At 43.4% G+C, this 22,117-nt stretch overlaps 1 protein-coding gene and 1 long non-coding RNA gene across 3 annotated transcripts; both read left to right on the top strand.

Moving 5' to 3' along the window:
- The first annotated feature begins 500 nt into the window (after positions 1-500).
- fsd1 (fibronectin type III and SPRY domain containing 1) lies at positions 501-12,443 on the top strand. Of its 2 annotated transcripts, none has more exons than XM_032526817.1 (13): positions 501-697; positions 1,466-1,561; positions 1,661-1,792; positions 2,830-2,931; positions 3,186-3,208; positions 3,636-3,757; positions 5,126-5,335; positions 5,429-5,527; positions 5,665-5,812; positions 5,950-6,032; positions 7,252-7,503; positions 11,018-11,106; positions 11,224-12,443. In XM_032526817.1, the coding sequence occupies exons 1-13, from the start codon at positions 683-685 to the stop codon at positions 11,332-11,334; spliced, it is 1,482 nt and encodes a 493-aa protein (XP_032382708.1). In that variant the 5' UTR covers positions 501-682; the 3' UTR covers positions 11,335-12,443. The 2 variants fall into 2 exon arrangements, with proteins under 2 accessions (XP_032382708.1, XP_032382709.1); XM_032526818.1 differs by lacking the exon at positions 501-697 and adding an exon at positions 704-876.
- A 625-nt stretch (positions 12,444-13,068) lies between these two features.
- Positions 13,069-21,995, top strand: LOC116696098 (uncharacterized). The gene is made up of 3 exons (XR_004333623.1): positions 13,069-13,562; positions 13,971-13,977; positions 21,880-21,995. It is a non-coding gene; the product is annotated as an uncharacterized LOC116696098 (long non-coding RNA).
- Positions 21,996-22,117: the final 122 nt, after the last annotated feature.

Raw genomic sequence — 22,117 nt, 5'->3', positions numbered from 1 at the left:
AGTTTATAAGATATACATGTATAATTCATCAATCTACCACAAACTGACTGTCAAAGATACTTGGGGCAATGTAGGCTATTAGTGTAGAAGTGTTGGTTGGGTTCTACAAAATACAGTGAAGCTAACATCTAGAGTGTGCTGTGTGCACTGCACCCGGTGGGGGCATCCTTGGTCTTAATTATCATCAATTATCAATCAATCATTTTACACCCTAATTCCCTTTAGTATGACATTGGTCATTTTCGCTTACAAAACGTTAATGACAATTTGAAGTTTTTAGAAGCCCATTGCCAGTACACAAATATTTATTCTCAATATGATACTGTATCTGCGATTTTTTTGACTGATTTAGATATACACTGATTATCAAACCCCACGGTTGGTAGTTTGCAAAAACATAACATGAAATCATGAAATCTACTTTTCTCCGACAGTACATGAAGGCAGCATCACTCACCCGCGCAACAGAAACATCAGTACCCACAATCCTCTTCTGCCGCATGCGCGCTACGCACTACGGCCCAAAGGCGTTGGTGGTTAGTGTCCGTCCGAAGATGCGTTGCACTCCGCCGGCAGCATCAGTACCAGCTCCGGCGTGCCAATAAATACAACAGCGGCGGACGGAGGAGAAATACCGGCGGTGTTTGCGGCTCGAGCGGCGCCGGTGCATCTGAGCGGCGAGATGGGAGACCAGAAGGTGAGCCGGAGCCGGAGGAACAGGTGTCTCTGATGGGGGAAGCCGTTTCAGGGCGTAACGTTAGTGTACAAAGGAAGGAGGGGGACAAGCTGCAGAATTGGGGAGTTTGTGGATGCAGTACGGAGTCGTATTCCCCAGTGATGTTTTATATTTGAATCAGTGTTTTTTTCCGGTTCAAGGTGAGGTTTATCTTGAGCATGCCATCGTTGACTTTGTTATCGATGTATCGGTGTATAGTCAGGGACGGGGGGCCTTGGCGCAGTTCCTCTCGCATCAACAAACATTACACAGTCTTCCACATGAATGATCAACTAGATGAAATATAGCCTAACGGGAGTGGTAACATAGGAGAGGAATGAACAGTATAACAGTCGACCTAGTGTGTAGCCAGTCCTTTGAAGTCGGCTGTTCAATGGTTGTGGAGCTGCATTATTAAATTATAAATGCGCATCCTTCCGCCCGTGAAGTGTCCTCCCACTCTGTGCACTGAGGCTAGGTCCCTCTCTGATCCCATCCAGTACTCAATAACTAATGCTAATCATGTTTAAAAGGGAGCTCAAAGCCTTAAGCTCCTTGTGTCCTCTCCATCCAAACACTGACTAGCACAACCTCCACCATGAGGATGCACCTAAGCCCCAATATGAGCTGGTCAATTCACGTATTCTGTATAGGCTTTGCTTTGAACGGCCTAAAAGGAGCAGATTTGGTCTTTTTTCAGGCATGACGAAATGTTAAATACTCAAAAATCAGGTTTTGCCTTTTCTTCAGGAATCTCTGCGTAAGATCACCCACACGCTGGCCATGAAGAATGAGGAGATTTCAAACTTTGTTTGCACTCTCAAACAGAGCCTCGACAACTTAGAGGTAAAAAAAAACCGCACATGGCTGCACAAGGTATATTCATCCAGCTACACAAAAAAGGTTACGTCCTGTATTCACTCATTTTTGTTGTGACGCCACCAGGCAAACTCCAGCCGAGTCCAGGAGGACTTGGAGTCTGAGTTCGCCTCTCTCCATTCTGTCCTGGACGAGATGAAGGAAAACATGGTGACACGCATCAAACAGGAGAGAGCCAGCCGCACATATGAGCTACAGGTAGCTGCTGTTGTCTTTGTATTTTTCTTGGACTAACAAATGAATAACACATTTATGTAATTTAATTGACATTCTCTCTCTGTACATCATTTCTTGCCATATCTTAGTGTATAGTGTGGCATAGCCAGACCTATGTCCACAGAGCTGTGGAGTGAGGCCTGGCTACACCACACACACATTCTGGGATATGAGGAAAAAAAAACGCTCTGGGTTGTTTGAATTTCTTTAAACCAATCACAATTGTCGCTAAGCCCTGGTCTCAGCAACTGTGGCTCTGCAAAATAGTCTTGTGAAGGAACCTGTTTTGGTGGAACATTTGCAAAAGAAAATCCCACATACAATATTCACTTAATATAGTAACAAGCTATTTAAATTAGCTGGATTATGGTTAAACATATTTTTTATTTTACCAGTATATCGATGTGTGTATTTTGTGCACTGCTGTTCCCGCTAATCAGTCCCAAAAATCCCAGTTAGTAAATTACTTAGTAAATGCCGTAAACATATTCTTTGTAAATCTTTACAACTGTACCCTGAGAGAACCAAGCAGAATCCCAATCTTCTTTAAAGCTTGTCATTTTCAGCGTGTAGCTTGCTAGCTCAAAGTTTGTTGTTTCCAGCATCAAAGGTTTTTTTTATAGGCAACACAGAGCGGTAGGTGAGGGGATCCTTGAAAATGTACTTCTGTTGATCCAGACTACCAAAGGAAAGATGCCTGATAAATGTTAGTCTATTTCTTCAAATTCTTGAGATCACAAAAGGAGCTTTTAAGTTCCAGGCCATTTAGAAAGAGATCTAATTATCAAATTAAAGTTCTGTCACCAAACAGCTGATTTTGAGTTGATCCAGTTTTTGCAGTAGTTTTTTACAGCAACTATTCCAGCTCACATGCACTGTAAACAAGGTGTTCTCTAATTCTTAAAGTTCTCAGCCTCAGGACCAAGCCATGACTCTCAAATGATGTAGCAAACTCCTTTGCAGGGAGCACAGTAATCCCATTATATTAAAGACGACTGTGTGTGTTGGTCATTTTTCAGAGTCAGCTGAGTGCCTGCTCCAAAGCCCTGGAGAGTTCAGAGGAGCTGCTGGAGCTGGCCAATCAGACGCTCTGCTCCTCCACGACGGACGGTTTCAATCAGGTAACTGACTCACTCCACAGCTGATGTTGTAATGTCGCACTGTTCCATCTGCTGTTGTCTGTTCATAACTCTATTTTTAATGACTGATGGTGAATTTCAGTGTCCATATTATGCATATGATTGAATCTGTCTTTCCTGCGGCTATTTTAACAGCCACCAGTAACATTTTGTGTTAACAACATGATGGGCTACAACTCAGTTTTCTCTTCGCTCCGTATCTCTCTCCTGTCTTTTTTCCTGCTTCTCGTCTCCAGGCGGCCAAAGACATTAAGGATAGGTATAGTACTCAGCCATCCATTGCTTTCCTTTTGTCATAGTGTCCTGTAAGCATTGAGCCAACTCATAATGTGGCATGCATGCTTTCAAAACACAGTAGCCAGTACCACACCCATGTCGTAGACAATAAGTACCATAGAAAACTTTCCACTCAAGGGCCTTTTGTTTCCCACTGTGTCATCCTGTGTCAGCCCCCCCCCCCCCCCCCCTCCTCCTCTCCTCCCTGGATGAACTCCCTCTCTAGCTTTGCTTTAAACCTTGATTAGGTTGATGAGGTCCCAGTAGTACCAGAAGTCTAGTTAGTGGCCTTTCCTTAGTGAGCTGTATTAGAATCTCCTGTTTTTCCCTCCGATCCAGTTAAATAATGGACAACGCTTGTTTCCACTCCGTGTGTTTGTGTGTTTTTGTGTGTCTCTCTTTGTCCGCAGCGTGACAATGGCTCCAGCCTTTCGCCTCTCCCTGAAGGCTAAAGCCAGTGACAACATGAGTCACTTGATGGTGGATTTCAGCCAGGAGAGGGGGGTGTTGCAGGGCCTCAAGTTTCTCCCAGGTCTGCTCCACTTTTAATACAAAGAAATACAGACGGTGACTACAGCAGGGGTGTAATGTAAACAAGTACATTTAAATCTCCATTTCATGCTGCTTCATATTCAGTTATCATACTTTTTGCTCCACTACATTTATTTAAAAGTTGTAGTTACTAGTTACAGGCTGGTATACTTACAGTAAAAGTATACCAGCCTGTTTGCAATGCAAATCAATTTGCTTCCGGTACCCACATAGTTTTGTTGTTTCAAGCTCCAATCTGTTCTTTGGACAGATTTTGTTTGAATCAAAACTATTCTTACTGTATTAACATATATTTTCACATGTTTTGAGAAAAAAAAGGTTTAAGGCTCCTATTAAAGCCAGAATTGTCTTTTTAAAATTGGGGGTTTTGCACAGTTACAGATTAAACTGCCAAACGCACCTGAATATACCTGTATATACTTATACCTTTGATACTTAATGTTAATTTTGATGATTGCGACACAAAAATAGTGGTCAACAAATGCTGGGAAATGTCCTCTTATATAGACAAATTAGTAGAAACGGAAAAATCAGTAGTATCTCCGCAGGCATTAACTTTGAGCAGTGACTCTGGGCCTTTGTTTCAAACCACACACTGTCACACTGTCTAATCACATCAAAAACAATGACCGTGTGAAACGAGTTGCATGTTGCATTGGTTTCAATAAACTCCTTATCATTATTTTATATACATGTAATGTGAAAAGGGGTCGCACACAGCGATGAAACCACAGAGAATTATCAGCCAACGCTGCAGCTGTGTGAGGCCTTTGAACCCTTTTCAAGGCACTGGTGTGGTTTTGCAGCCTACATATTTACTGTAGGGCTCAGTCTCCTCGCTAGCAGCTGTTTTAAGCAAAAAAGCTCTCATGCAGCCACTGTACGCCGCCTGTTTAGCACCAAACTGCTAAAGAGAGAGAAATTAGCGTCTGGCTTTAGACTTTTTAACATTTAGCAGCTAAAGAGACGGATAATTACCTCCCCGAGAGTGAATATTGTGCTTACTTTCAATTGTGCAAATATAAAATTGTTTGCTAACTAAAGCTAATGTATGTGCTGGGCTGTGCTCTGACAGCTTGCTTTAAAAAATTGATGCAGCTGTAACATTATTCCCATCTAACAACCTCACGTCATGATAAATTCTAAACTTAATCCACTATTTAAAAAGAAAATAATAATAAAAACATTTTTGTAAAATAATTTGATTTAAAATCATTTTGAACCTGCTCATGTTTCATTATATAATATTTCACCAATAAGCTGATTCTGTAGTGAAAAAAAGATTAAGAGTGTTGTGCAAGAGTAGAAGGAGAGGATTTTGGAAAATTAAACTGTCTTTTCTCTTCAGTTCCAGCCACTCCAGAGATCCAGGTCTCAGAGTGCCAGGTCTGCGACAACACGGTGACAGTAGTTTGGACCTTACCGGAGCCCGACACCAAGATAGACCACTACATTCTGGAGCATCGACGCACAAACCACGAGGGTCCGCCGCGCATCAGAGAGGACTACCCCTGGATGGTTGTAGAGGGGATACGAGAGCTGGAGCACACACTCACCGGTAGGAGGAGCATTGAAAGGAGGTGTTTGACATTTTGTTGTCTGAACTTTGATGAAGAAGACTCATAAAGGATACTTGTGTTTTTATTCTCAGGTCTGCGCTTTGACACCCGGTTCATGACTTTCAGAGTGAGAGCGTGTAACAAGGCCGTTGCAGGAGAGTTCTCTGAGCCGGTCACACTAGAAACCCACGGTGAGAATACACAAACAAGGTTTTATGTAAGGTTGTATTCTTATTTCACTATGATTGACAACGCACAAAAGTTGATAGAAATGTGATTGTTGGATCAGGTTTCTAATATAAAGACCTGACTCATTTTCTATTTACAGCCTTCACCTTCAAACTGGATGCTGCTTCTTCCCACCAGAACCTGAAGGTGGAGGACTTGAGTGTGGAGTGGGACAGCTGTGGAGGAAAGATACAGGACATCCGCAAAGAAAAGACCCGAACCAACTCCCCAATGCACTCTCCAGCCAGGTGTGTATTATTGTGAACTGCAATGTCTTTAAACCTGGGCTTGTACTTACTGTCGTTAAGAATGAATTTATATTTATTTATTTATATAATATGCTTTTTAGTGTTTGTTGCCTACCATCTGTCTCATCTGTAATCAGGTCAGCCCTGATGTCACCTAAGAGAGCGCCGACAGCCCGGCCCGGCAGAGACCGATTCACAGCTGAGTCCTACACAGTGCTGGGTGAGAGAACACACACAAAAAAACACAGCACAATACATGTATTTCTACATCTCTAGGATTAAAACTATAGCGTTAAACGCCAACAGACTGGAGTTGTAGCTGCACAGTTACTGAAACTGAGCCGTTCTGGCAGCATGAATTATTTCATTGCTTTAGGTTCAACCTCAGTGGGTGGAACAAGTAACTAAATAGCATTAGGCCTTCATCCACTACTCAGTAAAAATGGGACAACGTTAAAAGAGATACCTTTAATACTATGAGCCCTTGTACACTTTAAATGCATCTCACCTTACTAGGTTTGCAGGCTAGCTTATTAGCCTTGCTACACTAGCCTTTTGCTACCCAGGTAGGCTGGTTAGCTAGCCTGCTTAGCTTCCAAAATGAATGTTTCACTCAATAGATAGGGAGAAATAGTTGTTTGTATTCATAATGTTTATCCACGTTTAAACTAGGGATGCAACGATTAAATAGATTTTGCTGGTACAATATGTCACACAAACTTAAACAGGGCAAATACACCACTAAATAGACCAGTGAAGATGTTAGTTTAAACACTCTTTTCAGCTAGCCGACGGGCCAATTGCTAGCATGTTCGGAGTAGAGCCCAGCAGCCGATGTTCTGTTGCGGTTTTGCGTGTTGTTTTTGCGACCACGCCCCCAGGCAAAATTTTGCTGGCCGACATTTGCGAGGTGTTTTGCTGTGTGGAAACCTTCTTTAACTGTCCATGGTGGAAACCTAGCGTGACAGTCAACACTCGCGCTGACTGGCGTCTGATTTCCTGTGTGTAGCGCGTGTGCGCACACCAGCGTTTATGTTGTCAAGGTTTAATAAGAACTGCACACATAACATGCAGTCAGTTAAAATTGTAGCTCGGAGCCTTTACGATTAATTAATCGTGACATTTTATCGCGCGGTTAATGGTGAAATCGGTTAATTGCTGCATCCCTAGTCTTAAACCCGACTCTCTCCCACTTTTGCACCTTCCATATTCCTTCTAACCTGTATGGAACATATTGTTTGTTGTTGCCATTCAACGATTTTGTACATGTCAAACCCAACTCATGATTTTCATTGGATGTTTCTTCTGTAAAACTGCCAACACAAAATGTTTTCACAGAACTGAAGTCTGATTGTCTCTTTCCAAAATACTTACTAAAAAACAAACATGTAACCTCAACTACCAAACAACACATTATCTGGGTTTATGTCTCATGACAGCTGACACGATGATCGACTCTGGCCAACAGTACTGGGAGGTACGGTTTGACAAGGAGAGCAAAGCCTTCGCTGTGGGTGTAGCCCTGCGGAGCCTCGGAAAATTTGACCAGTTGGGGAAAAGCAGCGCTTCCTGGTGCATCCATCTGAACAACTGGCTGCAGCAGAGCCTCACAGCAAAGCACAACAACAAGGCTCGAACACTGGACTGTGCCATCCCAAACACTATAGGAGTCTACGTCAACTATGACGAAGGTACGATTAAACACACATAGGGCCCTATTTTAATGATCCAAGCGCACGGTGTTAAGCGCAGGTGCAATCAGGGTGTGTCCAAATCCACTTTTGCTAGTTTGGCAAAGGAAAAAAGGGTCTCAAAACATGGTTCAAAAGGGTTGTATTAAGTGTCTTCATTAATTCATAGGTGTGATTTGGGCGTTACATGCAATAAACCAATCAGAGTGTCATCTCTCATTCATTTTTAAGATTATTTTTTGGGGCGTGTCCCTTTTATTTTTTTAATGACAGTGGATAGACATGAAAGGGGGATAAAGATGGGGGATGACACCAAGCAAAGGGCCTCAGGTCGGATTCGAACCCAGGCCGCTGCAGGACTCAGCCAACATGGGGCGAATGCTCTTACTGGGTGAGCTAGAGGCCGTCCCTCTCATTTGCATTTAAAGCCAGGCGTGTCCCTTGGCGCATTGCTGTTATGATGGCGGAATTGCACCGTAATATTTATATTTGTAATCTTTTATGTGTGTGTGTGTGTGTGCGTGTGCGTGTGCGTGTGCGTGTGAGATGCATAAGCCTAGACACATTTTACTAATTTGATGTTAATATAACAATGAAATGCTGCGTCATTGACGTTAGACCTGTTTTTTGTTGGTCAATGGCACGATTACTTCCCGCTGCCTCAAGATAGTAATACATCAAGAATGCACCTGAACACACCTTACCGTAAGACCAGCACACCCATGGGTGCAAAGATGAGCGCTGGTGCATTGGCTATTTAAAGAAGATGGGAAACTGACAACTGCGTTGGTCTTAAACTAGCAAAGACAGGGCTTTGCGCTGGGCTGGTTGCAAGATAGGACCCTAGAGTCACTGTTTGAATGATCCCAGATAGAATCACTGTTGGTCTGTTAAGTGTTGAGGATTTATCTCAGAAGTCAGCTGTTCATCAGAGTGATGCCTTCTAGAAAAAAACTGCTCCTGAGTCTGTTGGTTTTGGCGTACAGTGCTTTGTAGCGCCTACCAGAGGGGAGAAGCTGGAACAGGTTGTGTCCGGGGTGAGATGGGTCTGCAGTGATGTTTCCTGCCCGTTTCCTGACTCTAGAAGTGTATAAGTCATTAATGGAGGGCAGGTTTTGATCTTTTCTGCAGTCGTAACTGATCTGTTGTAGTCTGCTCCTGTCCTTTTTGGTGGCAGACCCAAACCAGACAGTGATGGACGTGCAGAGGACAGACTTTAGAAGTGGATCAGCAGCTCCTTAGGCAGGTTGAGCTTCCTGGCCTAGCGCAGGAAGTACATCCTCTGCTGGGCCTTCTCGATGATGGTGTCAGTGTTGGGCTCCCACTTTAGGTCCTTGGATATAGTGTATCCCAGAAAGCTGGAGGATTCCACAGCAGACACAGGGCTGTTGAGGCCGATGACTGTTGTGTCGTCAATGAACTTGAACAGGAGTTTAACAGATGGGTCTCCTGAGGTGCAGTCATTGGTGTAGGATGAAGACGAGCAGTGGGGAGAGCACACACCCCTGGGGAGCGCCAGTACTAATAGTCTAAATGTTCCTCAGCCTCATGTGCTGACTCCTGTCAGTCAGGAAGTTTGTGATCCACTGAAAGGTGGAGGCTGGCACAGTGAGCTGGGAGAGTTTGGCTGAGGATGTCACATCAAGGATTTAATCCTGTCTGATTATTTTTTGGGCTTTCCACCTTTAATTCTCAAAAGGACAGCTATGCAAGAAAAGGGAGTGAGAGGGGGAATGCAGGAAATTGTCACATGTTGGATTTAAACCCTGGACCGCGTGTGCCTGCTCTACTACCACTGTCCCAATCCAGTTATCTTTCAATCTTAAGCTCGGTGAGTTTTTCTTTCAGTAAATTTTCCATGAATTGTTGTGGAATTATTTTCAGCCCTCTCTACTATACCATGAATCTGTATGTTCTTCCTTCTTGACCGACCCTCCTGATCCGTGAGCCTGGCCTCCAGTTTCTCCTGTAGCCTAGTTTCAGCTTCTTCCACCACGTGTACTCTCTCTTCTGCTTCAGAGATCCGTTTTTTGGCCTTGTTGACTCTGCTGTTGGTTATTTTACTGTCCTCTTTAATTTCTTGGAAAGCATCGCCGTTTTCCTGGCAAAAGTCTCTCAGTTCTTGAAGTATCATTTGTAAATCAGCCATGAAGTCAGTTACCTGTTGCAATGATTCCTCAGGTAAATACGGCAGCCGCCAACGAGAGCTGTTTTGTCCATGGACTTTTCTTTGATTGGAGGAGCTTGTTTTTTCACCTGAACGGCAATATTACATCTCCCTTTCATAACATTTAGACCAAATCAATATCACATATTTCTTTGAATGTTTTAAGCCTTTGAAGGACGGCGTTATATTGCCAAAAGGTACGCTGCTGACCTCATGGCCACTTAACCGGAAGTCGTGACAATAGTACTTTTAAATGTTTTTTTGTGCTGAAACAATGAAGTCAGTGGTCGGAAATGAATCAACAAATGAATAAATGATTCATTTATCAATCAAAATTGGCAAACAATCCAGGGCTCCATCTTCTCAGATGTAAGGATAGAAACATCTTTTGAATGGAAAACCCTGCCAGAAAACCAACAAAAAACATTGCATTCAAAGTGTAGCGGGTGTGTACTCTCTCTCTCTTGTGTTGTTGTATTACAGATGAAGCCGTCTCTCTTTGTTGGCTATCACAACCGTTTATTCTGATACAGAGCAGAATAGTGTTTCACAATCATGTTCAATGCTATAAAGAGCTCCAGTTAGCACAAAACAGGCTACGTCAGACTGGTTAACAGTATTACACATGACATTAACAAATTACCAGTATGAAACTGTACCTGATAAACAGCAGATTAGTGTTTCACAATCACGTTTGTCGCTATAAAGAGCTCCAGTTAGCTAAATGAAAACAGAAATGTATCGTAAAAGTTAGGCTATCAAGCTTGGCCCCAACCAGACTAGCAAGCTAGCACAATGTGTCAAACTTCCATTTAAGCTAAAACAAAGAAACAAAACAAACATAGTCTCTAATATAAAATTAGAGACCTCCCTCTCTGAGTGTACTGCATGCGTACTAACGCATTATCTCAATGAAAACGTTTCCCTAACTATAACAGTGGAGCTCAGAATATGCGACTTACCATGAAAAGGCTCCAGACTGATGATGGTGTATAAGAACTTACCCTAAAGTCTGTAGAATAGCACCAATAGATGGCGCCTGTGTTACAGACCAAAGCCTGTCTCATATGGAAACTACTAGCCAAATGAAAAGTTACCTTGTAATGGCAAGTGGAATTATTAACTCCGCTACAAAAGCAATACTAAAGCTAAAACATTAAATTGTAATTTTCATATCTTTGGGTTTTGGAATGTTGACCAATGTAAACAAGCAATTTTAAGACTTTTTATAAACTGAACAATTTTGTTATATATGTCTTTGATATTTAAGCACAATCAACAATGGACATGGGTTTTACTTTTTAAATATAGTGCGTATGTGTGATTTTCCCTCTTTATTCTCTCCAGGTGTTTTGTCTTTCTACAACTCCAAAACTAAACAGCTGATGCACACCTTTAAAACCAAGTTCCAGCAGCCGGTAATACCAGCTTTCATGGTGAGAAACCTTCCTTTTAAGATCCTACGTTATACATCTGTTATCTAAAGGACTGCTCTATTTTTCCCGTGACGTTTTTAGTTTTTAAACTTGGGGATTATGTGGTGCTCCCTGCAGGTGTGGAACGGCAGTTTTTCAGTACTGACGGGCCTACAGGTTCCCAGTTTGGTGCAAAGCGGCCAGAGGAAGAACAGCGGCACCAGCAGCTCCAACGCCAGCCTCACCTAGACCCATCCACTCAGCTCTGCCCCACCACAGTCACCGCTGCAAAACATCTGCCTCTGCCCTGGCTGCAGTCCAAGCCATACCATGCAAAAGTTACCTCCCTGGAGTATGATGGTCTAACCTGGTCCAGTGTCTGTGTTGCATAACAACAAAAAACGTGAGTGAGTCATCGTGCTGTCAGTGACAGTGACAGGTGTATGACTCCGGCTGTTAATGTTGTTGTTGTTGTTGTTGATTGGGACGCATTAGTCTTTCTAGTTTTTCCTCTCCCTTCACATATCATTTAGCACTGTCCCACTGCTGCTAGAGCAAAGATTTAGCGCTGGCCGCTGCCCTCCCTTCCTTGCCATTACTAAAACTGTCAGTCGTACTGTCAACGCAGCCTGCTGCAGGTGCTGGGTCAAGGCCTGTCCTGGTCAATGCCTGTCCTGTCTGCTCTCTCCCTGTGCCTTCTTCTCATTTCCAAACCGATAGGCCAAATCGGGTGATCCGTACCAATATTGTCTCCCCATTTCCATTTAAAAAAAACAACGTATTGTGTCAGTGTCATTATAACCTGGTTGTAACGTAGCTTATTGGTAAATGATCACCTACTGAATCTGCCCTCTACCTATCAACCAACCTATTTAACCCAAATAAAAACCTGCTCCTAGTCAATGCTACTGAATAGAAGGCTCATTAAAGTTTGTTTAAATCCAGATTTTCATTAAATTTATAGGATTTATTCAACTTTACTTTGCCAGGAACTAATGGATCATAAGAACAACACATATCATGGATGTTGTATTTCATGCCAAGGCATGCAAACTTAATAGTGTTTACTGAATTTCACTTTTTGTAGACGGGTCCCACACTTTGCGTGCAAGATCATTAAGCCTCCTCCTAAAGTTTTGTTAGTTTTAAATCCAAGTCAGTGTTTGGTGTGGAGTTTAATCTGACAGCCAGGCTCTGCTCAGAAATTTAGAAGGGAGTTTTTAATCAGTGTAACTCCATATAGATGTAGGTCATTAGAAATGGCTGGAATTTTGGAAATGGCTGTACTGTATTCATTCTATTCACCTGACTACACCCTCATGCCTGTTTGTACAGTATGTATGTGTCTTTACCTACAGGGGTTTGGGAAAGTTTACACACCCAGGCTAAAGGGGATTAAAAAGAGGAGAAAAAAAACATCTTTGGAAATTGATCTTAATGCCTGAATTAAAAAGAAACAGGAAAATCCAACACCAATTTTTTTTTTTGTGAATGAATAATGTATTGTACATAAATAAATGTTCTTTCTTGGCATGGTTTTATTTCAGTTAGCCTAATAGCTGGTTTGATTTGCATTAAGAGATGATCTTATGGAAAGTTCCCCATGCCTATCTCTATGTATGGTGAAGGGTATGTGATGATGTGGGGGGCTATTTTAATTCCAAAGGCCAAGGGAACTTTATCAGGATGCATAGTATCCTGATCCATGATATAACTGGCCTTTAAAAATCAAAATCTGCCTGCCTCTATGGGAATTTAACATAGGGGTGTGTATACTTATGCTCCCTGTATTTTAAGAAAGAACATTTATTCATTTACAATACGTTATTCATTCACAAAGAAGATTTGTGTCCTTAAAGGGTTGGATTTTCCTAAAATTATTTCAGTAAGGCATTAAGATCAATTTCCAAAAGATGTTTTTTTTACTCTTCTTTTTAATCAACTTTAGCCAGAGTGTGTAAACTTTCTCAAGCCACTGTACAGTAATAACATCACTTTAATTGCTAAAGAGGAATCCCATTACGAGTAGTGGACCGTCTATAGTCCAAATATAACCAATAGCTAGCAAGTAGCCTCAGCTAACAAATTGTATGATGAGTGTTCTCCAGTTTGGAGAAACTCTGGAAACTGATGTTATGGAGTCCTTATTTGTGCACAACCCAACCTTTTGAGTAGCGTCTGTGTCTAAGTTACACATGGTAACAGTTTTGTTTTGCCACGTTGCTCCCTCTGTATGTATCTCATGAATAACTGTAGCCTGCAATGCTTTGAAGAAACTGAGATTAATGTTAACTTTATTTTACATGCTGACTGATAATGTCACAATTTTATTGTAAATAATTACATTTTTCCACTATAGTGTATCAGTCATTGAGGTAATAAAGGAGCAAAAGCATTTTGTTCTTGGATTTCTGCTTCAACAAATAATAAAACAAAGTAAGAAACACATGTCGACTTAATAAAAAAAAAGAAGTTACGTTTTCGTGCATTGTTGAGTCGTTTGGCCTTGTTTCCATGTTGGAAGTCTGGCTTTTTGGCTACAACTCTTCCACTTCTGGCCAGACTTCTCCAGACAGTAGATGGGTGTACCTGGGTCCCGCTGGTTTCTGCCAGTTCTGAGCTGATGTCGCTGCTGGACATCTTCCGATTTCAAAGGGAAATAAGCTTGATGTGTTTTTCATCTGCTGCACTAAGTTTCCTTGGCCGACCGCTGCGTCTACAATCCTCAACGTTGCCCGACTTTTTGCAAGTGTACCTATAAGAATTGATGCTGGTTTGAAGGCAAAAGGTAGTAACGGTCAAATATTGATGTGATTTTACTTTGTTTGCTCACTTTTATATACACAGTATATAAATTAGCTATGTAAATACAGTATATACAATAGAAACAGGGTGAGGATAATGTGACAGGTACACTTCTCGTTACACTTAATTAATTTGCTATTGAGTGTCTGAGATGGGTGAATCAATGAAGTGTTAATCTTGGGAGAGGCTTTACTGCCAACAGCCAGCTGACGAGGAGCAAAGAGGTTGTTTGTGTGGAAAGCTGCCATGTGTTGGTTCATCTTGCTGAGGCAGACTGGTAAATCTTCCGTCTGTACTGATGTGAGCCACAGATTTTTTTTTCAGAGGTTCCCGGCAGCAGAGGACACCTAAAGGAGAATTCCGGTCGATTACGAACACGTAACTGTTGTTTGTAAATTTGGAGGTCTGTCAGTAGAGAGGAAAATGAACCAATCGGTCCTGCCTACACCGTGTTATCCTCCTGATAGAGTTAGCACCCAACGGGCTTAAACAGGGCAAATTTTAAACGTGTTTTAGCCTCTAAACATGTTCAAAATGTCATTACAAGTGCCTGCCCATGTGACGTGATTCCTTCCGAGTGAACACAGTGACTCTGTGAAAGAAATGCATGAAAGTTGTGCTAATTCAGCTGGGTTTAGTTCTGGTGTTTGTACATACTGATGTTTTTCTCATAGGCTTCCTCAATGATCAGAGGAAGATATGTTGCTCATCCAGAAAATCCATTTAGTAGGTTTATAATATATAATACAATATTAAATAATTATTTATTAGTTTTAATTATTGTCAAAGTGTTTAAAAGACTCAACTTAAAGTTCTTTTTTGTGTGACTTTGACTTGTTGGAAAAAGTCCAAGATTAATTACGTGTAATGGAATTTTCCGACAACTGCATGCGTCAAAGGGAGTGGCATGAAGTGCCGACAGTTTATTGGCTAGCCTGTACTGTTCATGTTTGGGACTTTCTGCAACAACGGCAGTACCTGGTTTAGTGGGTAAACTTGGTAGAATGAGGTTTGACGAGGCCCACTGAACGCTCGTCGCTCCGTTGTCATTATCAGTCCGAATAAAAGCTGTGAAAAAGCCATAACTTCAATTAGTCATGTATACCTTATGGTAAATGTATATGTTTGGTATATGGAATAATAATCACAAAGCTTAAAATCCATCCATCCATCCATCCATCTTCATCCGCTTATCCAGTATCGGGTCGCGGGGGCAGCAGCTCCAGTAGGGGATCCCAAACTTCCCTTTCCCGAGCCACATCAACCAGCTCCGACTGGGGGATCCCGAGGCGTTCCCAGGCCAGGTTGGAGATATAATCTCTCCACCTAGTCCTGGGTCTTCCCCGAGGCCTCCTCCCAGCTGGACGTGCCTGGAACACCTCCCTAGGGAGGCGCCCAGAAGGCATCCTTACCAGATGCCAAAACCACCTCAACTGGCTCCTTTCGACACGAAGGAGCAGCGGCTCTACTCCGAGCTCCTCTCGGATGACTGAGCTTCTCACCCTATCTCTAAGGGAGACGCCAGCCACCCTCCTGAGGAAACCCATTTCGGCCGCTTGTACCCTGGATCTCGTTCTTTCGGTCATGACCCAGCCTTCATGACCATAGATGAGGGTAGGAACGAAAATTGCCCGGTAGATCGAGAGCTTTGCCTTCTGGCTCAGCTCTCTTTTCGTCACATTGGTGCGATAAACTGAATGTAATACCGCACCGGCTGCTCCAATTCTCTGACCAATCTCACGCTCCATGGTCCCCTCACTCGCAAGTCCCCAAGGTACTTAAACTCCTTCACTTGGGGTAAGGACTCACTCCCTACTTGAAGAAAGCACTCCATCGGTTTCCTGCTGAGAACCATGGCCTCAGATTTAGAGGTGCTGATCCTCATCCCAGCCGCTTCACACTCGGCTGCGAACCGATCCAGTGAGTGCTGAAGGTCACAGACCGATGACGCCATCAGGACCACATCATCTGCAAAAAGCAGCGATGAGATCCCAAGCCCACCGAACTGCAACTTCTCCAGATCCACAAAACACATGTAGACTGGTTGGGCATACTCCCAGGCCCCCTCCAAGATCTTTGCGAGAGTAAAGATCTGATCCGTTGTTCCACGGCCAGGACGGGATCCGCATTGTTCCTCTTCAATCCGAGGTTCGACTATCGGCCGAACCCTCCTTTCCAGCACCCTGGAGTAGACTTTACCAGGGAGGCTGAGAAGTGTGATACCCATGTAATTGGCACACACCCTCTGGTTCCCCTTTTTGAAGAGGGGAACCACCACCCCGGTCGGCCACTCCTTAGGCACTGTCCCAGACTTCCACGCAATGTTAAAGAGGCGTGTCAACCAAGACAGCCCCTCCACACACAAAGCTTTCAGCATTTCTGGACGGATCTCATCAATGCCTGGGGCTTTGCCGCTGTGGAGTTGTTTGACTACCTCAGCGACTTCCACCAGGGAAATTGACGACAATCCCCCATCATCCTCCAGCTCTGCCTCCACCAAAGAGGGCGTGTCAGCTGGATTTAGGAGTTCCTCAAAGTGCTCCTTCCACCGCTCTATTACCTCCCCAGTTGAGGTCAACAACGTCCCATCCTTACTGTATACAGCTTGGATGATTCCCCGCTTCCCCCTCCTGAGGTGGCGAACGGTTTTCCAGAAGCACCTTGGTGCCGACCGAAAGTCCTTCTCCATGTCTTCTCCGAACTTCTCCCACAACCGCTGCTTTGCCTCTGTCACGGCAGAGGCCGCAGCCCTTCGGGCCCGTCGGTACCTTGCAACTGCCTCCGGAGTCCTCCGGGATAACATATCCCGGAAAGGACTCCTTCTTCAGTTGGACGGCTTCCCTGACCACCGGTGTCCACCAGGGTGTTCGTGGGTTACCGCCCCTTGAGGCACTTAAGACCTTAAGACCACAGCTTGCCGCCGCAGCTTCAACAATGGAAACTTTGAACATTGTCCACTCAGGTTCAATGCCCCCGCCTCCATAGGGATGCACAAAATACTCCGCCGGAGGTGTGAGTTGAAAGTCCGTCGGACAGGGGCCTCCTCCAGACGTTCCCAATTTACCTGCACTATCCGTTTGGGCTTACCAGGTCTGTCCAGAGTCTTCCCCCACCCCCTGACCCAACTCACCACCAGATGGTGATCAGTTGACAGCTCTGCCCCTCTCTTCACCCGAGTGTCCAAAACATACGGCCTCAGATCAGATGAAACAATTATAAAATCGATCATTGACCTTTGGCCTAGGGTGCTCTGGTACCAAGTACACTTATGAGCATCCCTATGTTCGAACATGGTGTTTGTTATGGACAATCCATGACTAGCACAGAAGTCCAACAACAGACAACCACTCTGGTTTAGATCAGGGAGGCCGTTCCTCCCATTCACGCCTCTCCAAGTATCTCCATCATCACCCACGTGTGCGTTGAAGTCCCCCAGCAGAATAATGGAGTCCCCTACTGGAGCCCCATACAGGACTCCATTCAAGGTCTCCAAGAAGGCCGAATACTCCGAACTCCTGTTTGGTGCAAATGCACAAACAACAGTCAAAGTTTTCCCCCCCATCACCCGCAGGCGTAGGGAGGCGACCCTCTCGTCCACCGGGGTAAACTCCAACATAGCGCTCAGCCGGGGGCTTGTGAGTATCCCCACAGCCGCCCGGCGCCTCACACCCTGGGCAACTCCAGAGTAGGACAGAGTCCAACCCCTATCCAGGAGTACGGTTCCAGAACCGAGACTGTGCGTAGAGGTAAGCCCCACCAGATCTAACTGGTAGCGTTCCACCTCCCGCACAAGTTCCGGCTCCTTCTCCCACAGAGAGGTGACATTCCACGTCCCCAGAGCCAGCCTCTGCCGCCCGGGTCTGGTCTGTCGAAGCCCGTGACCTTCGTTGCCACCCTTACGGCAACGCACCCGACCCCATTGGTTCCTCCCACAGGTGGTGGGCCCATGGGCTGGAGGAAGAGGTGCCACGTAGCTTTTTTGGGCTGTGCCCGGCCGGGCTCCATGGCAGACCCGGCCACCAGGCGCTCGCTTACGAGCCCGCCGTCTGGGCCTGGCTCCAGACGGGGGCCCCGGGCTTCCACCGGGCAGGGTCCCTCGACCCCTTCCTTGACTTTCCATGAGGTTTTTGAACCATTCTTTGTCTGGCCCCTCCCCTGAGACCACTTTGCCATGGGAGACCCTACCAGGAGCACAAAGCTCCAGACAACACAGCCCTCGGGTTCATAGGGACACACAAACCTCTCCACCACGATAAGGTGATGGTTCCCGGCAAGCTTAAAAGATGAACTTAAATACAAAGTGAGCAAAAGAAAGGCGAACACAGACAAGAATAAATAAGATTTAAAAAAGTCTCTGTTTTTGTACATACTGATGTTTTTGTCATAGGCTTCCTCAATGATCAGAGGAATCAGAACTCCGTCCGTTTTTTCCACTAAATAGTCTTTAGCAACTTAAGCACAATAAAATACACATAGGAAATAAAACGTATTGTGTTTTCCGATTGGGCTTGACTCAACCTCAATTACCACAATATCAATGTTATTCTCTGAACGAATTGAGTTTAATTATTGTCATTAGATGTCATTAGTGCTGAGAAGGAAACTGGTAAAACACACACACACACAAGCCGTGTCACTGGCAGCGGAATATAATTCCACAGAACATAGGCCAGGTAGAGAGCAAATGTGATTGTACTTACAAATGTACAGAACCATTTGGGCCATTTCTATTGCCAACCCCGTGTACCAGTATTTAGCCGCTATTAAATACAACTTGTTCCTTCTCAGGTTTTCTTCTTCAATGCCATGTAAAGCCATTACTCACAATATTTGCAGGCAAAGCTCATTGAAGCCGATTTTGATCAATAAAAAGCAACGTTGGTTTTATTCTAATGCATTATACAGTAAGAGACTGCAGTAAAGATTGCACCCCACTTAGGCATAGTCCTTTGCAACGGGTTAAAATCCAACCCAATCTGGACACAGATAAAATGAACAAACAGACTATAAATTGTACAAGATGACAGTATGAAACAACACATTCACACAGACTCACTGTGTTTAAACTGTCATTTGGTTATTTGTCATGTTTTTTTAAAGTAAAACTATTGAGTCTTGCGTTAAATGAAGACACAGAAGTTGTGTTTTAGCATGTCCAAGTTTCTGATATGTATGTTCACTTATGTATTAGATCTGTGTGTGAGTAAGTGACTGTACCTTCAAAGTCCTGTCTGGTGCTGACAGCAAGGAGGTTCCGTTACTCCCGGGCCTCAGCAGGAGGTTTCCCCTCTTGCCTTTTTCTAAGCGCAGTCGCCCCAGACGGGCACCGGGGAAAACCCCTGCATGACATTAAAAAAAAAACCGACATTAAAAAAAGGGAAAAAACCAGCCTCATCATCAAAAAGTTTTAGTGTGACCCGTTTTTGATATGGGGAAAAAGGGGTGGATTTAAAATGCACAAAGTCTTGTCTGGATTTCGACTAAAATACTTAATGCCATTTATCTAAAACCTAAAAAAATCAAAAAAGATTTTCCATTACAGCATTGCTACAAAATTTACCCGCGCGAAAAAGTCGAGACCAAAGGTGTCCTTTTCAAAGAAACAGAGATTCTCAATGAATTTAGATTTTCCCAATTTTCCTTTCCAAATTTTTCAAGCTGAAAAGGAAATTAGAAACTACCCAAACAAAACCACACAACGGGGTCTGTCAGGGCAGGGGAAATTTCACAATTCATTTTTTTATAGTACATTCAAAACAAGTACCCAAAGACACTTACAGATAGACCACCTCCAAAATTTTACAAGCCCACATTCTATATTTTTCCCTCCAAGAAAGAAAACAGTGCGACAAGAAATTTGCGAATGAAACTGTTCGGAACCGAAAAATGAGTTTTCCGTCTCGGGGGTAAATTTTTTTTAGAACATGCTGGGGAATGCAATTGTTTTTTTAGATTTGGGATACGGGGGGGGCATCGGCAAGTCCTCCTTTAATAAGCAATGCACCCTTTTGCTTTTTATAAAACTCAGGGGCTCGGCCTTTTTTTCGTGTATTCTCGTCACAATTCCAAAAGAAAATAAATCACCCCTATCAAAAAAGTGCGTTCTAAATGAAAGCTTTTTAATTGTACTGCCTTTCTTTTTAAAACCTAACAAAATCATCAAAAATTAATCACTCAACACAAACGGAAAACACAGAAAAAACATAAAACAGGACACAAAAGGGGGAAACGAGAGAAAGGGGGAAAACATAGCCCGAAGGCTAACACTTAAAGGTGGTCCGTGATCAAGATTGGTAGGGGGCCAGCAAAGGAACACAGCCAAAATACATGGTTGAAAACAGTATGGTTCCCCATTTCTAATCAATAAAAACAAGAAACAAAATGCACAAGATAGCAAGCACCTTGGAAAGGAAACTCTAACCTAGCAGTGGCCCAGCCAACATAATGTAGACCATATTAAACCAGGTTGACATAGCATACAGAAACACTCTGTAATCAAATAAGAGAGCAAGACTTACCAATGGTTCATGTTCATCAGGCAGTTGTGTCAGTCCTGATCCACCTCCAGGGTGCCCTCAGTGCCAGAATCCATGGTGGGTCACCGCAGCAGGAGGACGGGGGGCAGCCCGGTTTACATAGTCCCCAGCATCCCTGGCGGAGGGGAATGCTCTGAACTGCGCGCCTTCCCGGATCTTCAGTGTTGCCGTATAAAGCAGAAAAAATCCAGACCCTTGTTTCTGTTACAGCAACTTCACCGTCATGCTGAATCCGTGGTTCGATAGAAAGCCTGGCGTCGCTTGACCGGGAAGTTGCTGTAATCCGGGGAGAAGAAAATTTTCCCACCCTCAATAATGAGCAGAGATGTCTGCGCAGCCTGTAGAACCGTCTGCCTGGTTGTGTAGCAAAGTAGTGGTATTTTTCTTTGGGCTATCACTGTAAATTCGGTGGGCTCTCATAATCTATATCTGAACATCTGCTAGATTCGGGAACCACTTAGCCAGGAAGAACAAAAGATACTGGATCGCATTAGCACCTTCTAACCCCTTTTTCAACCCAATGATTCGGATATTGCATCTTCGGTTTTTGTCCTCCATCTCTTGAAAAGCAAATTTGAGGAATAGTCAAGAATACTTGAGTTGCTTTCAATTCAATTTCAATTCAATTTCATTTATAGTATCAATTCATACCAAGTGTTATCTCAAGACACTTTACAGATAGAGTAGGTCTAGACCACACTCCAAAATTTACAAGGACCCAACAGTTCTAGTAGTTTCCCTCCAGAGCAAGCAACAGTGGCAAGGAAAAACTCCCTCTTAGGCAGAAACCTCGGACAGACCCGGACTCTTTCCACGGTAGTTTTTTGGTTGTTCACATCCAATCTGATAAAAACCAAGGTTCTACTGACACTGATACTATTGTATCAGTGTCATTATAACCTGGTTGTAACAAGACTAATTGGTAAATGATCACCTACTGAATCTGCCCTCTACCTATCAACCAACCTATTTAACCCAAATAAAAACCTGCTCCTAGACAGTGCTGCTGAATAGAAGGCAGTTCATTAAATCAGGATTTATTCAACTCTACTTTGCCAGGAACTAATGGATCATGAGAACAACACATCTCATGGATGTTGTATTTTTTTGCCAAGGCATGCAAACTTTCCCTTTTTGTTGACGGGTCCCACACTTTGCGTGCAAGATCATTAAGCCTTCTGCTGAAGTTTTGTTAGTTTTAAAACCGAGTCAGTGCTTGGTGTGGCGTTTAATCTGACAGTCAGGCTCCTCAATATATTTTACATGCTGACTGATAATGTCACAATTTTATTGTAAATAATTACATTTTTCCACTATAGTCTACCAGTCATTGAGTATTTATGAGTCATAAAAGAGCGAGAGCATTTTTATTATGAATTTTCTGCTTCAACAAATAATAAAACAAAATAAGAAACAAATCTCAATTTAATTAAAAAAACAGTTGTAACGCAAGAAATAGACTTGTACAGAACATCATAAAACTGATACTGATTGATTTCTAACTGTTGCAGTGCATGGCACATACATAAATGTTGCTTGGTCCCATGTATTTGATTGGATGTGACAAAAGCAAAAGAAACTATATTTGAATACAATAGGTACAGAAACCCCAAGCCCACTCTTTTCTTTCATTCATACTTCACTGTATAGATGGGCAGTAATACGTGTTTTACAATATATAAATATATACA

Source organism: Etheostoma spectabile, chromosome 9, assembly GCF_008692095.1.
Source record: "Etheostoma spectabile isolate EspeVRDwgs_2016 chromosome 9, UIUC_Espe_1.0, whole genome shotgun sequence".
Taxonomy (NCBI): Eukaryota; Metazoa; Chordata; class Actinopteri; order Perciformes; family Percidae; genus Etheostoma; species Etheostoma spectabile.
The sequence above is the reverse complement of the archived record's forward strand: the minus strand, read 5'-3'. Positions and strand labels throughout refer to the sequence as shown.

Excerpts from the sequence above, each read along its gene's own strand:
- fsd1 (XM_032526817.1), top strand. Across the intron at positions 1,793-2,829 it reads GCCGCACATATGAGCTACAG|AGTCAGCTGAGTGCCTGCTC; the intron begins GTAGCTGCTGTT and ends GTCATTTTTCAG. Across the intron at positions 5,528-5,664 it reads GGTCACACTAGAAACCCACG|CCTTCACCTTCAAACTGGAT; the intron begins GTGAGAATACAC and ends TTCTATTTACAG.